The sequence below is a fragment of the Globicephala melas genome, chromosome 20 (assembly GCF_963455315.2).
Source record: "Globicephala melas chromosome 20, mGloMel1.2, whole genome shotgun sequence".
In the NCBI taxonomy this organism is placed as follows: Eukaryota; Metazoa; Chordata; class Mammalia; order Artiodactyla; family Delphinidae; genus Globicephala; species Globicephala melas.
In genome coordinates, this window is record NC_083333.1 from 19,334,260 (window position 1) to 19,348,649 (window position 14,390).

At 49.6% G+C, this 14,390-nt stretch overlaps 1 protein-coding gene across 4 annotated transcripts in view; it reads left to right on the forward strand.

Moving 5' to 3' along the window:
- The window catches only part of TOP3A (DNA topoisomerase III alpha), a 27,585-nt gene continuing 13,195 nt past the window's right edge, over positions 1–14,390 (forward strand). For all 4 annotated transcript variants that reach the window (XR_009560371.2, XR_009560370.2, XR_009560369.2 and 1 more), the window contains exons 1-9: positions 1–312; positions 7,385–7,444; positions 8,708–8,781; positions 9,711–9,786; positions 10,525–10,633; positions 11,754–11,897; positions 12,010–12,180; positions 12,399–12,499; positions 14,105–14,179. Coding sequence is in view for 1 of the 4 variants with exons in the window: in XM_030861225.3 (XP_030717085.1) it covers positions 133–312; positions 7,385–7,444; positions 8,708–8,781; positions 9,711–9,786; positions 10,525–10,633; positions 11,754–11,897; positions 12,010–12,180; positions 12,399–12,499; positions 14,105–14,179 (990 nt within the window). In the remaining 3 variants the exon portion in view is untranslated. The remainder of the gene's footprint in view (positions 313–7,384; positions 7,445–8,707; positions 8,782–9,710; positions 9,787–10,524; positions 10,634–11,753; positions 11,898–12,009; positions 12,181–12,398; positions 12,500–14,104; positions 14,180–14,390) is intronic.

The window sequence follows — 14,390 nt, forward strand, 5'->3', positions numbered from 1 at the left end:
TTCGCGGGGCTGTGCCCCTCACGCCGACGGAAGCGGCTGGAAGGCGGGCGGAAGCGGGCTGCGCAAGGGACTGCGGGTTAGCGGGAGGCTCCGGGTGCCTGGGGTGGCACCGCAGATTCGCGGGGCCTGGGAATGATCTTCCCTGTCGTCCGCCGCGCGCTCACCTGGCTGCCGCGGCCTGGGAGCCGGGCGCTGACCCTCGCCGACATGGAGGTGGCCCTGCGAGGCGTGCGGAAGATCCTCTGCGTGGCCGAGAAGAACGACGCGGCCAAGGGCATCGCGGACCTGTTGTCCGGCGGCCGCATGCGGCGGGTGAGGAGACCCCTGGGCGGGCGGAACGGGGACGAGCGGCCGCTGCTCCCACTGGGGGTCCTAGCCGTTGGGCCGGGGCCTCCGGGCGCCTCTTGCGACCGACGGGCGTTTAGAAACGGAGTTAACGTGTTTCTCGTTTGCTTGGAGACCTTGGGTCCGCCTTGCACGGCGGCGGATGCCAAGCGGGCCTGAGACTCGGAACCGCAGGCCACACTCCCCCGACTTGCTTTCGAGCCTGCGGGGTCACCCCCCTGCACGCCCGGCCCTATAGTCTAGGTGCATCCGACAGGGCGACCCGCCCGAGCCCCTGTTCCGTCGCTACTAACGAATTCCGAGAGTCAGGCGAGTTGGGGATCAGGTGTGTTCTGGACACGGAAGGCCCAAAGGAGAGGAACGGTGAGAAAGGGTCTGGGAAGGAGGTGACACGAGGCCTCAAGAGCTGTCAGGACACTCTCAATTACAAAAGTGGATCCTGAAACGGTTTTCTGGACATTTCCCAGAGCATGGGTGGACGTTCCCTGCTCTTTTTTCTTTCACATCACAGGGTCCTCAGGTCTCTGCTTCCCGCGGTGGATGGTGGGAACAGGAGCCGAGGTTGTGCGGGTGCTAGCTGACAGCGTCACCTCTTTTCCGGAGCTGAGTGTCCTGGTGACCAGCCCCAGGCTGTGCCCATTTCTAGGGCTCCAGGCTGCTTGAGACGGGCCCGTCTACACAGAGCTAACTTGTGTATCCTTCGGGCTCTGTTTGAGTATCTCTTTTTCAGGGAAGCTTTTCTTCACATCCCTCTCCCCCAGCTGGGTCAGGGTGCTGTGTGATAAGCTCACCCTGTCCTACTTGGAAGGCACTTCCCAGTTACAGTTCGATAATGTGCTGTTGATGTTGTATCCCTGGTACCTAACACGTGTCTGGAATACAGGAGGCCCTCAATCCATATTTGTTGGATGAACATTTGAGCTCAGTCTTGAAAGTTTTACCAGACACTGGAAACGCCATGTTCAAAGAACAACCCAGTGGCTTGAAACAGCTTGGCAAGTTCAAAAGCTGGGAGTTGGCATGGTAGGGGAAGGAGCCAGTGGGCACGGCAAGCATGGCAGTTGAAGGCACACTGTGAGAGGAGTAGAGAGCCACGTGTTTTACACGTGAGTGTCAACTTTTTTTTTTGAAGATGTTGGGGGTAGGAGTTTATTAATTTATTTTTGCTGTGTTGGGTCTTGGTTTCAGTGCGAGGGCTTTCTCTACTTGTGGCAAGCGGGGGCCGCTCTTCATCGCAGTGTGCGGGCCTCTCACTATCGCGGCCTCTCTTGTTGCAGAGCACAGGCTCCAGACGCGCAGGCTCAGTAGTTGTGGCTCACGGGCCTAGTTGCTCCACGGCATGTGGGATCTTCCCGGACCAGGGCTCGAACCCGTGTCCCCTGCATTAGCAGGCAGATTCTCAACCACTGCGCCACCAGGGAAGCCCCTCAACTGTTTTGAAGTATACAGTTCGGCAGCGTTTAGTACTTTCCCAATGTTGTGCATCCGTCACCTCTGTTTAGTTCCAGTTTTTATCACACCAGGAGGAAACCCCGTAGCCATGAAGTAGTCACTCCTCATTCCCCACTTCTCCAAGCCGCTGGCAGTCACTAAGCTGCTCTGTGTCCTCAAAGATTTGTGTCTGTTCTGGATATTTCACACAAAAAGATTAATACAATACGTGGCCTTTTGTGTCAGGCTTCTTTCACTTAGCATTTTTGAGATCCGTTCATGTTGTAGTATGTTAGTACTACGTTCCATTTTACGGCTGAATAATATCCTATCATATAGATAGATTACGTTTGGTTTATCTTTTCTTCAGTTGGTGAGCATTTGGACTGGTTCCACCTTTTGGCTCTTGTGAATAGAGCTACTATAGACGTTCATGTACAAGTTTTTACTTGAATACCTGTTTTTAGTTCTTTGGTGTAAATGCCTAGGAGTGGAATTGCTGGGTCATAAGTTAACTCTATGTTTAACTTTTTGAGGAAATGCCAAACTGTTTTCCACAGTGGCTGAAACATTTTACATTCTTACCATCAGTGTTCCAGTTTCTCCACATTCTGTCAACACTTGTTCTTTTTCTTTTCTTTTTTTAATTATCACCGTCCTGGTGGGTGTGAAATATCTTGTTGTGGTTTCAGTTTGCGTTTCCCAAATGACCGATGATGCTGAGCCTCTTTTCATGTGCTTGTTGGCCATTGTGTCTCCTTCTTTGGAGAAATGTCTATTCATGTCTTTTGCCCATTTTTGAATTGTCTTTTTGTAGTTGAGCTATGAGAGTTCTTTTTTTCTGTGTGTGGTACGCGGGCTCCTCACCCCTGCGGCCTTTCCCGTTGCGGAGCACAGGCTCTAGACGCGCAGGCCCAGCGGCCATGGCCCACGGGCGCAGCCACTTCACGGCATGTGGGATCCTCTGGGACCGTGGCACAAACCCGCGTCTCCTGCATCGGCAGGCGGACTCTCAACCACTGCGCCACCAGGGAAGCCCGAGAGTTCTTTATATATTCAGGATACTAGGTCCTTGTTAGATATATGATTTGCAGATGTTCTCATTCTGTGGATTGTCTTCTCACTTTGTTGATAGTGTTCTCAGATGCACCTAAGTTTTTAATGTTAATGAAGTCCAGTTTATCTGTTTTTCCTTGTTTTGTTGATTATACTTTCACTGTTATATCTAAGAAGCCATTGCCAAACTGAAGGTCATGAAGATTTGCCCCTGTGTTTTCTTCTAAGAGTTTAAACTGTTATATTTGGGTCATTGATCCATTTTGAGTTAATTTTTCTATGTGGTATAAAGTAAAAATCCAGCTTCATCCTTTTACATATGAATAGCCAGTTTTTCTCAGCACTGTTTGTTTCCCATAGAATGGCCTTGGCATCCTTGTCAAAAAACAGTTGACCATAGATATTTGGGTTTATTTCTGTACTGTCAGTTCTGTCCCATTCTTCTGTATGTCTTTGCTTATGCCAGTACTACACTGTTTAGATTTCCTGTAGCTTGGTAGTAAGTTGTGAAATTGAGCAGTGGCAGTCCTCCTACTTTGTTCTTCTCTTTCAAAATTTTTTGGCTACTTGGGGCCCCTTGCAATTCCATATGAATTTCCTGTCTTAATATTAAGTCTTCCAATCTATGAACACAGATTGTCTTTCCATTTATTTATGTCTTTAATTTTTCAATGTATTTTATTGAAGTATAGTTGACTTACAATGTGTGTTAATCTATATTGTACAGCAGAGTGACCCAGTTATAGATGTATGTACATTCTCTTTCATATTCTTTTCTGTTATGGTTTATCACAGGATGTTGAATATAGTTCCCTGTGCTATACGGTAGGACCTTGTTGTTTATCCATCCTATATAAAATAGTTTGCTAATTCCAAACTCCCAGTCCATCCCTCCCCCACCGCCCTTCCTCTTGGCAACCACAAATCTGTTCTCTGTGTCTGTGAGTCTGTTTCTGTTTCATAGATAAGTTCATTTGTGTCATGTTTTTGGTTCCACATATAAATGATATCATATGGTATTTCTCTTTCTGACTTACTTCGCTTAGTATGATAACCTCTAGGTCCATCCGTGTAGCTACAGATGGCATGATTTCATTCTTTCTATGGCTGAGTATGTCTTCTTTAATTTCCTTCAACAGTGTGTTACAGTTTTCATTGTGCTCTTGGATGCTGTTATAAATGGAATTGTTTAATTTGCTGTTCAGGTTGTTCGATACTGTTGGGTTTTGTGTGTTGATCTTGGATCCTGCGACTTTGCTGACTTTGTTTATTAGCACTAATTGTTTCATTGTGGCTTCTTTAGGATGTTATCTATAAGATCATGTTGACTGTGAATAGACAGTTTTACTTCTTCCTTTCTGACTTGAATGTCTTTTCTTTCTTTTTCTTGCCCAGTTGCTCTGGTTAAAACTTGTAGTAATCTTGGATAGCAATGGCGAAAATAGACATTCTGTTTTGTTCCTGATTTTAGTGGAAAAGCTTTCAGCATTGAGTGTGATGTTAGCTGTGGGTTTTTTGTAAATGCCACACTTCACTTTATGGTGAAGGCTGTTGAATTTTTTTTTTTTTTTTTTTTTTTTTTTTGCGGTAGGCGGGCCTCTCACTGTTGTGGCCTCTCCCTTCCGGAGCACAGGCTCCGGATGTGCAGACTCAGCGGCCATGGCTCACGGGCCCAGCCACTCCATGGTATGTGCGATCTTCCCGGACCGGGGCACGAACCCATGTCCCCTGCATCGGCAGGCAGACTCTCAACAACTGCACCACCAGGGAAGCCCAAGGCTGTTGAATTTTTATCAAATGCTTTTTCTGCATCAGTTGAGATGAGCAGTGTAGGTTTTAAGTGGATCATACTTGTGTTTTATAAAGTCATTGTGGCCACAGAGAACTTGAAGAAAGGAAGGCTAGAGTCTGGGAGGCAGCTGTTGGGGTTCTCCATGTGGGGGGCAAGAGGCCTGAACCCTAGGGACCCAGGAGCACTGGGTGGGAGCAGAGGAAACGGAGAGGAAGGGAATGATGAAAGCAGTCAGGATGTAAAAGGTAAAAGTTCACCGTGCTTTCACACGTTTTGGTCCTTCTTCCTGAAATGACATTTTCCCTCTTTTCTCCTGATGAACTCTTCACCTTTTAAAATAAAAAATAAAGGACAACTTAAATGAACCTATTTTGTGAACTCTTTCCTCAGCGTCCTCGCCATCCATTTCCTTCTCTGTTTCCGGATGCGTTCGCATCACTCTTTTTTTTTTTTTTTTTTTTTTGCTGTACGCGGGCCTCTCACTGTTGCGGCCTCTCCCGTTGCGGAGCACAGGCTCCGGACGCGCAGGCTCAGCGGCCATGGCTCACGGGCCCAGCCGCTCCGCGGCATGTGGGATCTTCCCGGACCGGGGCACGAACCCGTGTCCCCTGCATTGGCAGGCGGACTCTCAACCACTGCGCCACCAGGGAAGCCCTTCTCATCACTCTTGATGCTGGCCATCATCACGGGTCGAGTTCTCTTGCTGCTCATCCCTCTCTCCCATGGCGTGTCGCTCCCTAAGACAGTGACGGGTCTGTTCATTTATTTATCCCTCACACAGGGCTTGCCTCGAATGAAGCAATCCCTGCCTTTAAGGGACTTAAATTCTGTGGAGGAGCTAAGACATCTGCACGCAGAGCTCAGAATCAGATGATAGTCGTTGCAGCTTTGTAATAGCAAAGAATGGAAGTAATGAGGACTGGTCATGGCAGCGGGTAGCAAAATAAATTGTACTTTCTTATGATAGATAGTTAGACACCTGTTATGGAAAAGACTTTCAAACATATACACAAATATGTATACATTTGAGAGAAATTCACCAAAATATTGACGCAAGATAGAATCTCTCTTCTTTCTTTAAAAGTAGTGCTCAAACGCTAGTAACTACTTCAGATAGTTGAGAGAATAAAAAACGTGTGTCAAGTAAACCAGCGCCACTGTCCACAGTGACCACTGTTAGTAACTTACAGATCTTTGAGGGCTTTATATTCAGGAGGAGAAATCTTAAAAAAGAATCCAGTAGATTCAGTGGCAGCAGTGTGATCAGTCCCTACAGAGCACTTAGAGAAGATGGGACTGCTCTGGGGTTTGGGGGAGTTTGTTTTTTTTTCTTTAGTTTTAATGGCGTGGATGGCGCTGCAAAGAGATCACAGAAGCCACATTCTTGGTCTGTCTACTAGGTTTTCTTCTTTCACTAGGCTCCAAAACTCTGCTGTAATTTGGGAGCAACCCATTCCCCTGAGCACCTCACCCAAGTGGTGGAATCATACGTAATTGAGTACTGTCCTCAGCTGGGAACTGCGGGGAGGCAAGTTGGAAATGCCAGGAAAAACATTTTACTTCCTCAGGACCATCCATTGGTGGAGGAGGCTGCCTGGGAGAGCCCTGGCCCCGGGTCGCACACATGCTGTTGGACAGGTCATCCACTAGGAGAGGATTAGAACAGTGGTTTCCAGACTGTTCCCGGGAGACCCAGGAGACCACGGACGTGCACCTCAGGAGCCACCTGGGGCCGGACTGGGGCTAGGCTATTAGCAGAGCTCAGCCTTGTTGCAGCCAGAATGCTTGGACCTTGTTACATATCAGGGTCCATGTAAGAGCTTGTCTGGGAAGCTTCAGTGCTTTCTTAAAAAGAGGTAGAAACCCCAGTGATGCAACGATTTCTTTTCTCTGGTACTAAAAGGGCTTAACTAGCAACTGGAGTTTGTAGAGGGGAGTTTCCTTTCTTGGCAACACTAGACGAGTGAACTCTTAAGATAAATTCCGTCTTTAAATTTGCCATTGTGCCTCGAAAAGAGCCTCATTCAGTGTTTGACACAAAAATTGTGTGAGGATGTTCTCGACACGATCCTTCTTGGCGCTTGGAGGTTCCCCCAGTCCCACTCTGCCTGTGTCTTGTCTTCTGTGCAGCGTTGGTGTGAAACTCACATGCATAGCTACTTTTAACACCTTTGTAGAAGGTGGGATCTTCTCTGAGACGGTTTCGTTCACACATAAGTGCAGCTGAGGAGGAGCTGTGTGGGCTGGTTCCCAGGCCTGACTGCGGCTCATAGCGTTACTGGATTTCAGAGCCAGAAGGACCTCACAGGTAACTTTACTCAGAATAAATTGAGGTTCAGAAGGTGAAAACTTGCCTGTGGACACCAGTTTATTGGCGCAATTGTATGGCCAGGAAGTAGAGAGGTGTGTGTGGAGAACGGACAAAACCGTCAAGAGACACGTGTCCTAATCCTCTCTCTGGAGTAATAGTCATGTGATCCTGGACAAGTCCATTCTCAGCTCTAGAAAGATGTTAAGTGGTGTTAGCTGATCTCAGGTCACCTTGCAGCATGAAAGCTCTGTGGACTTGAGCAAGTACATGCTTGTAACTGAGTTCGGAGGGGCCCCTTCACAAATGGTCTTAGTGATTTCACCTTGTTTTAATCTATAGGAGGTACTGTTGCATTTTTAATATTCCCACTTATCAGGGATTTGCTTGATCTTTATGTGAGGAATCATTTGTCTTTTTTGTAATTTATAGATTTTCTTTTTGTTTTGTAGAGAGAAGGACTTTCCAGATTCAACAAGATCTATGAATTTGATTATCGTCTGCGTGGCCAGGTAGGTGCTGTAATACTTCTATGCTGTGGTTGAAGGATGCTTTCAGATCCATGCGCCATTCTGGTGTACATTCTTTGGGTTTTTAGTTTTGGCTAAAAAGAGCAGCTGTTTACGACAAGCCCTCTCTGAATTGCTTGTATTTTAGAATTATTTAATCAAGGAGAATTAGCCTGGCCTTTGTAGAATATGTCAGTGTCTTTTTTTTTTTTTTTTTTAAATTTCATTTATTTATTTATTTATTTTTGTCTGTGTTGGGTCTTCGTTGCTGCGCGCGGGCTTTCTCTAGTTGCGGCGAGCGGGGGCTACTCTTTGTTGCGGTGCCTGGGCCTCTCATTGCAGTGGCTTCTCTCATTGTGGAGCACGGGCTCTAGGCGCGTGGGCTTCAGTAGTTGTGGCACACGGGCTCAGTAGTTGTGGCTCACGGGCTCTAGAGCACAGGCTCAGTAGTTGTGGCACACGAGCTTAGTTGCTCCGCGGCATGTGGGATCTTCCCGGACCAGGGATCGAACCCGCGTCCCCTGCACTGGCAGGCGGATTCTCAACCACTTGCGCCACCGGGGAAGCCCTGTCACTGTCTTTTAAGAAAAACTATTGTTATGACCTAAAGATCACTGGTGACAGGTGATCGTTGGAAGCCTCTTTTTTATAAAATATGGTCCCAATCTTAACTCTTTATAACAAAAAAGAAGCTAATATACAATAGTTTAAATTTAAAAGGCATCACGGTACCAGAATTAGAATGATGATTGTATCGCTATAGTTTTGGCTTTGAAGAGGTATGTTTGTTTGTTTCTTCCCAGTCACCTGGTTTTGGGGTGTGTGTGTTTTAATAGACTTCTTTTTAGAGCAGTTGTAGCTTCACAGCAGAATTGAGAGGAAGGAAATACAGAGATTTCCCACATACTCCCTGCCCCGACGCATGCACAGCTGCATGTCGTCATCAGCCCCCACCAGACGGCACATTCATTACAACTGATGGACCTACACGACACCACTGTCACCCAGAGCCCACATTTGACATTGGGGTTCACTCCGATCGTGTGCATTCTGTGGGTTTGGATGACGTGTACCTGTTATTATAATATCATACAGAGCATTTTCACTGCCCTAAAAATCCTCTGTGCTCTGCCTGTTCATCCTCCCTTCCCCCCACCCCCTGATGACTATTTTCTTTTCCCTTTGATAGAAGGTCCCCTCTTCTATTTGAATGATTTGGGAAAATCTAATTGCTAAAAGACTAACTTGAATTTTGTTATCATTCAGAACGTCACCATGATAATGACTTCAGTCTCGGGACACTTGCTGGCTCATGATTTCCAGATGCAGTTTCGCAAGTGGTCAGTATGATTCCGGGGGTGGGGGGGAGCGTTCTGATTATGACAGTAAGTTGTGAAATATCACAGGCAGTGTGAGGCATGTCGGTGTTACTTTGTTACTTACAGCAGTAGGATGACTGAATCCACTGGGCTGCTGTAACAAAATACACACACTGGGTGGCTTATGAAGGACAGAAATGTGTTTCTTCCAGTTATGGAGGTAGGAGGTCGGAGTGCCTGCATGGTCCCTCGAGGGCCTTTTCCAGGCTGTGGCCTGCTGACCTCTCACTGTGTCCTCACATAGTGGAGGGTCTAGGGAGCCGGCCGGGGTCTCTTATAAGACCGCGAGTCCCCTTCATGAAGGCCCACACTCACGACCTGATCACCGGCCAAAGGCCCCACCTTCTGACACCGTCACATTGGTGTCGGGATTCCAGCATGTGAATTTGCAGGGAACACAAACCATAGATACCGTAGCAGTGACCTAGGATTAACTGGTTCGCTGTGACTTTTTACCATATGCTTAGAATAAACAGCCACTTTCAGGTGCGTTCCCCCAAAACACTCAGACCTTTTTTTTTTTGGCCGTGCTGCACGGCTTGGGGGGTCTTAGTTCCCCGACCAGCCAAGGATTGAATCCAGGCGCCGCAGTGGAAGCACCGAGTCCTAACCACAGGACCTCCAGGGAACTCCCTGCCCAGACCCTTTGCATGCAGGCACTGGATTGCAGTCACCCTATCGCAGATGCGTACGAAAGTTCCAGAATTTCTTCTTAGCTCCTGTTAATCGTCACGGGGAGTGCGTTGCCCAGAGGGTAACGCCTTGCCTGTAATCCTCTGGCGTTCCACAGGGGACTCTGTCTGGTGGGGATGCACCCATGAGGGCACTGGGGCAACCTTCTCCCATTGTGTGCTGAGCTAGGATTTCGTGTGTTTTCATTTCTTTTCCAGGCAGAGCTGCAATCCTCTTGTCCTCTTTGAAGCAGAAATTGAAAAGTACTGCCCAGAGAATTTTTTAGACATCAAGGTAGGATCTTTTGGAAGACATATTGAACAACCACCACCTAATGAAACCAAGTGGTTTCTGTATTTTGACTGCACTAAAATTGAAGGATAGGTTTTCCACTAAACTAAGTACCACGATTTAAAAAAATTATTCCCGCCCGTTACATAAATGAGGCCGTTTTAGCTAAGCGGCTGAGGGACCGAGTGAGCCTTTTTACGAGGAGCGGCTGCTTGACTAAACCCTGGGAGTGAGTGTGGTTGCGTCATCAGTGTCAGCTCCCCTCCCGCCCCCTGTCGGAGGGAAGAGACTGCGATCTGCAAGAGGCCATCTGGCGCTGAGCTGCGGTGTCTCGGGCAGTTAGGGCGCCTGTCCTTGGTTCACTGCTGACTAGGAGCGCTTTTTGGGATGAAGCTCGATTAGGGGGTGATTTTTTTTTTTTTTTAATTGAGGACATGATCAGAACCCCTAGAGCTGTTGGTGTGTTAGAGCCGAGTTTCAGGGCTCGTCAAGATGGTGTCGTCGTAATAAACCCCTGTCTTCTAGAAGCTCATGGGTGGGTGGGTGGGTCTAAGGTGGGGGGCAGTACTAGTGGCCTTGCCAGCCTTACCACGCACAGCGGGGACAGTTTTCTCCGTGTCTCCTCACCAAGCTGGCGTTCTCCAAGAACCTCATTAATGCTGGGGCAGATCCAGTGCAGAGCTGTCATGCGATCCTCTGCAGATCACGCTCTCACCACTCTTTCCCCACTGGGCGCTTCAGAAAACTCTGGAGCGAGAGGCTCGGCAGTGCCAGGTGCTGGTGATCTGGACCGACTGCGACAGAGAAGGTGAAAACATCGGGTTTGAGATCATCCACGTGTGCAAGGCTGGTGAGTGTCTGCTCTGGAGCCGCGGCAGGGGTGGCACCCTGTCCTGAGTCCCTCTGCCCGGCTCACGGGCTGTAGTCCAGGGCTTGTTGTGTGTTTGGTTCCAGTTGATTGCCAGATCCTTGAGAGCAGGGACTTGATATTCTGCTTTTAAAAATTAAATATTCACGGGCTTCCCTGGTGGCACAGTAGTTAAGGATCCGCCTGCCAACGCAGGGGAGACAGGTTCGAGCCCTGGTCCTGGAAGATCCCACATGCCGCGGAGCAGGTAAGCCCGTGCACCACAACTACTGAGCCTGTGCTCTAGAGCCCGCGAGCCACAACTACTGAGCCCGTGTGCCGCAACTACTGAAACCCACGTGCCCTAGAGCCCGTGCTCCACAACAAGAGAAGCCACCGTAACGAGAAGCTGCATCACAACGAGGAATAGCCCCTGCTCGCCGAAACTAGAGAAAGCCCGTGCGCAGCAACGAAGACCCAACACGGCCAAAATTAATTAATTAATTAATTAAAAACTTAAATATTCACAAAGAATGTATACACTGTATGTAAAGTACAAAGAATAGTTCTAGAATGTTCTTTCTGGTTTTGTTTTTTAATTGTCTATATTCCTTGTACAATGCCTGAACATTAATAACTGTTGAAGTGAGCTTAATGATTTTAGGTAACTTAGAGGAAGTGACAAGCAGGCCATTCTCGGGCTTCAGAGAGTGGGGGGCTGCTCTCCTCCCTAAATGCTCTTGTGTTTCAAACTATACCGACTCCTAGGATTAAACATATTCAGTATTCACTCTCAGGGACAGGGTGCATGTCCTGTGTTACATCCATAACAGGACATGAACTTCCCCCAGGACCTTTTAATTAACATCTCCCTTTTCCCTAAAGGCCCAGGAGAGCACGAGATTGACACCTAGAAAGGCTCACGGAGAGGGTTTAGCTAATGGCTGAGATGCACTCGCTCCTGTTTCTGACACCTCTCAGCCTGGTTACAGTGAGGCTTCCCTCTTAGACAGCATGTCTCTGATTTAACTGAACCAGTCAAACTGGCTGCCTCGCAGCTTCATGAACTGGTTTACCCTCCGTTCACGGGGGACCTGCCCCGGTGCCCTTGTCTGTTCCGCAGTGAAGCCCAGCCTGCAGGTGCTGCGAGCCCGTTTCTCCGAGATCACCGCCCGCGCTGTCCAGGCGGCCTGTGAAAACCTGATGGAGCCCGACCGCAGAGTGAGCGACGCCGTGGACGTGAGACAGGAGCTGGACCTGCGGATTGGTGAGGGGTGGGGTGGTGGGCAGGGGGCAGGGCTCGGGCTCAGACGGTGGCAGCTGCCTGTGACCTTGCAGTGCACGGCCTCTCCTTCCTTCCCTCCGTCCTCTCTCCTCAGGGGCTGCCTTCACCAGGTTCCAGACCCTGCGGCTGCAGAAGATCTTCCCTGAGGTGTTGGCGGAGCAGCTGATCAGTTATGGCAGCTGCCAGTTCCCCACCCTGGGGTTCGTGGTGGAGAGGTTCAAAGCCATTCAGGCATTTGTGCCAGAAACCTTCCACAGAATCAGAGGTGAGGCCGCTCGGGGTGCAGAAGCTGAGGGCACGTGGGGAGTCCTGGGTGCTAATTCAGGCTGTGGTTTGCATCTCGCTGCCCTTGACCCCCTCGGCACTGTGTTCAGGACCCACCTCAAGTGTCCGAGGTGGTCTCCTCTGTCTCATGGCTCTTGGCTTTCACCGTGATGGACCTTGTCCTCTCCGGGTCACGGCCTTCCTGTGTGCCCCCCACAGTGACTCACGACCACAGGGATGGCGCAGTGGAGTTCAGCTGGAAAAGGCATCGGCTTTTCAACCACACGGCTTGTCTCGTCCTCTATCAGCTGTGCATGGAGGTGAGAAGGGCTCTGAAGGTGATGGTCTCGGAAGACCATCCTGTGATTTCCCAGGCCGCTCCCTCTCTGCCCCATTTCCCACCAGACTGTAGCTTTCCGTCTGCATCCAGGACATCACTTTCTGGGTGCCAGTAACACTAGAACCCCATGCAAACAGCACTAGAAATGTGGAAGGAAAGACCTGTAGAACTTTTAGGTGAAACCAGAAATGCTAAGAAACACATAGTTAAAATCCCTCGTGAAGCAGTACACTGACACCAGAGACTGATAAGGACCAGCTGGGCCAGCCCAAACCCGAATCCTAGAGCTGGGTGGAGCTAGATGGCGTCTGCCCAGCGCCTTCCACTGGTCAGATGATGAAATCCAGAGACGTGAAAGGCACAGATGAGTGAATGTCATACAGTGATAACGACAGGACAGGAAAGTAGGGTAAAGGAAAGGAGAAGGGCCAGGGGCGGGGAGGGACTGCTCTAGGGCTGGGACTCGAGAAAGGCATCCCATGGTGACCGCCGAGTGAAGGTGGGAGTGGTCAGCAGCGATGGCCGTGGGAGGATCGAGACCTGCTCAGGCCGCAGGCCAGTCAGCCTCTGATCCACCCTCAGACGTCCGCTCTGTGGTGCTGCTTCCCGTCGCTCAGCACACGATGGCCTGTGTTAAGCCAGGGGCTGCACGCGGTGGTACCTGAATAAAACTCAGAGGCCTCTAGGTTTAGTGAGCCAGGGATGCCTCTTGGCTCTGGCCCCCGGCAGGTTTAGTACTGACTTGGTATCGGGGAGTAATAACTTGCGCACCTGCTACAGGCCAGACGCGCTGTATGTTATGTGTTATTTGTTCAGTCCTGGTGGTGCCTCTGGGGGTGGTAATGCCAACCCATGCCACAGGCGGGGAAGCTGGAGAAAGTTGAGTAACTGTGCAGACACACTCGAGCTAGTGGGGCCCGAGCTCGGACAGCTCCTGCAGACCACGCTGCCTCTCGGGTCGCCCCACCTGTCCGCTGCTCTCCCCTTTGGCCCTCAAGGTTACACAGTCTGCACGTTTGTCTGTTGAATAAAAAGACTTGCCCGTTTTCTGCTTTACCAGGATGTGGTGCAGGGAAACATGGCAGGTGGGGTGCTTGGAGCTCCTTGTCCAAGAGCACCTGGTCCGCAGTCTATTTGCAGAGAGAAATTTGAGTTTTGATTTGTAAATATCCTCACGAACAAATCACTTAAGCTGAGTTCTTTATCCTTTTGCATTCCCTTAAAAATGTGAGGTTGGTCTTAAGATTAGAGTTCTCCAGTTTGTATTATGTAACGTCTCCTATTTCCAGCTCTGTATTGTCGTGAATTTAAAAAACAAAACAAAACAGTAGCACCGTGCATGCGTAGACAGGAAACTAAGGAGATGCCGAGGCTCTGGAGTGGACGCCTTGGGGCTTGTGAACTTGCCCCTCAGAGCCTTACTTTGAGTGAGAAGCAGGCGCTGGTGTCCAGCACACTGTGGGCTGCAAGCTCACGTCTTGAGGTGGGGAGCAGGGCCACTGTGGGCAGTGCCGGGGGCGGCCAAGGAAAGCTGGGAGGATGCTCCAGCAGGTTTAAGTGGCCTCTGCTTTTCCTGGCTTTCTAGGATCCCAGGGCGACCGTGGTGGAGGTCAGGTCCAAGGCAAAAAGCAAGTGGAGGCCTCAAGCTTTGGACACTGTGGTATGTTCTCGGGGTCTGTGCCAGCCCTGAGGAGCTCCGACTTCTGCGGCTGGGGTGGGGCTTCTGCTGCGGAGGGTGGGGCCCAGTGGCCGGAAGCACCTCTTCCCAGTGCCGCACAGGAATGCTCTTAGAAGTAGAAGCCCCAGAGCGCAGGCCTGCCTGACCTCTTACATCAGCTAGTAAACGCGATATAACTGCTCTATGTGGGGTT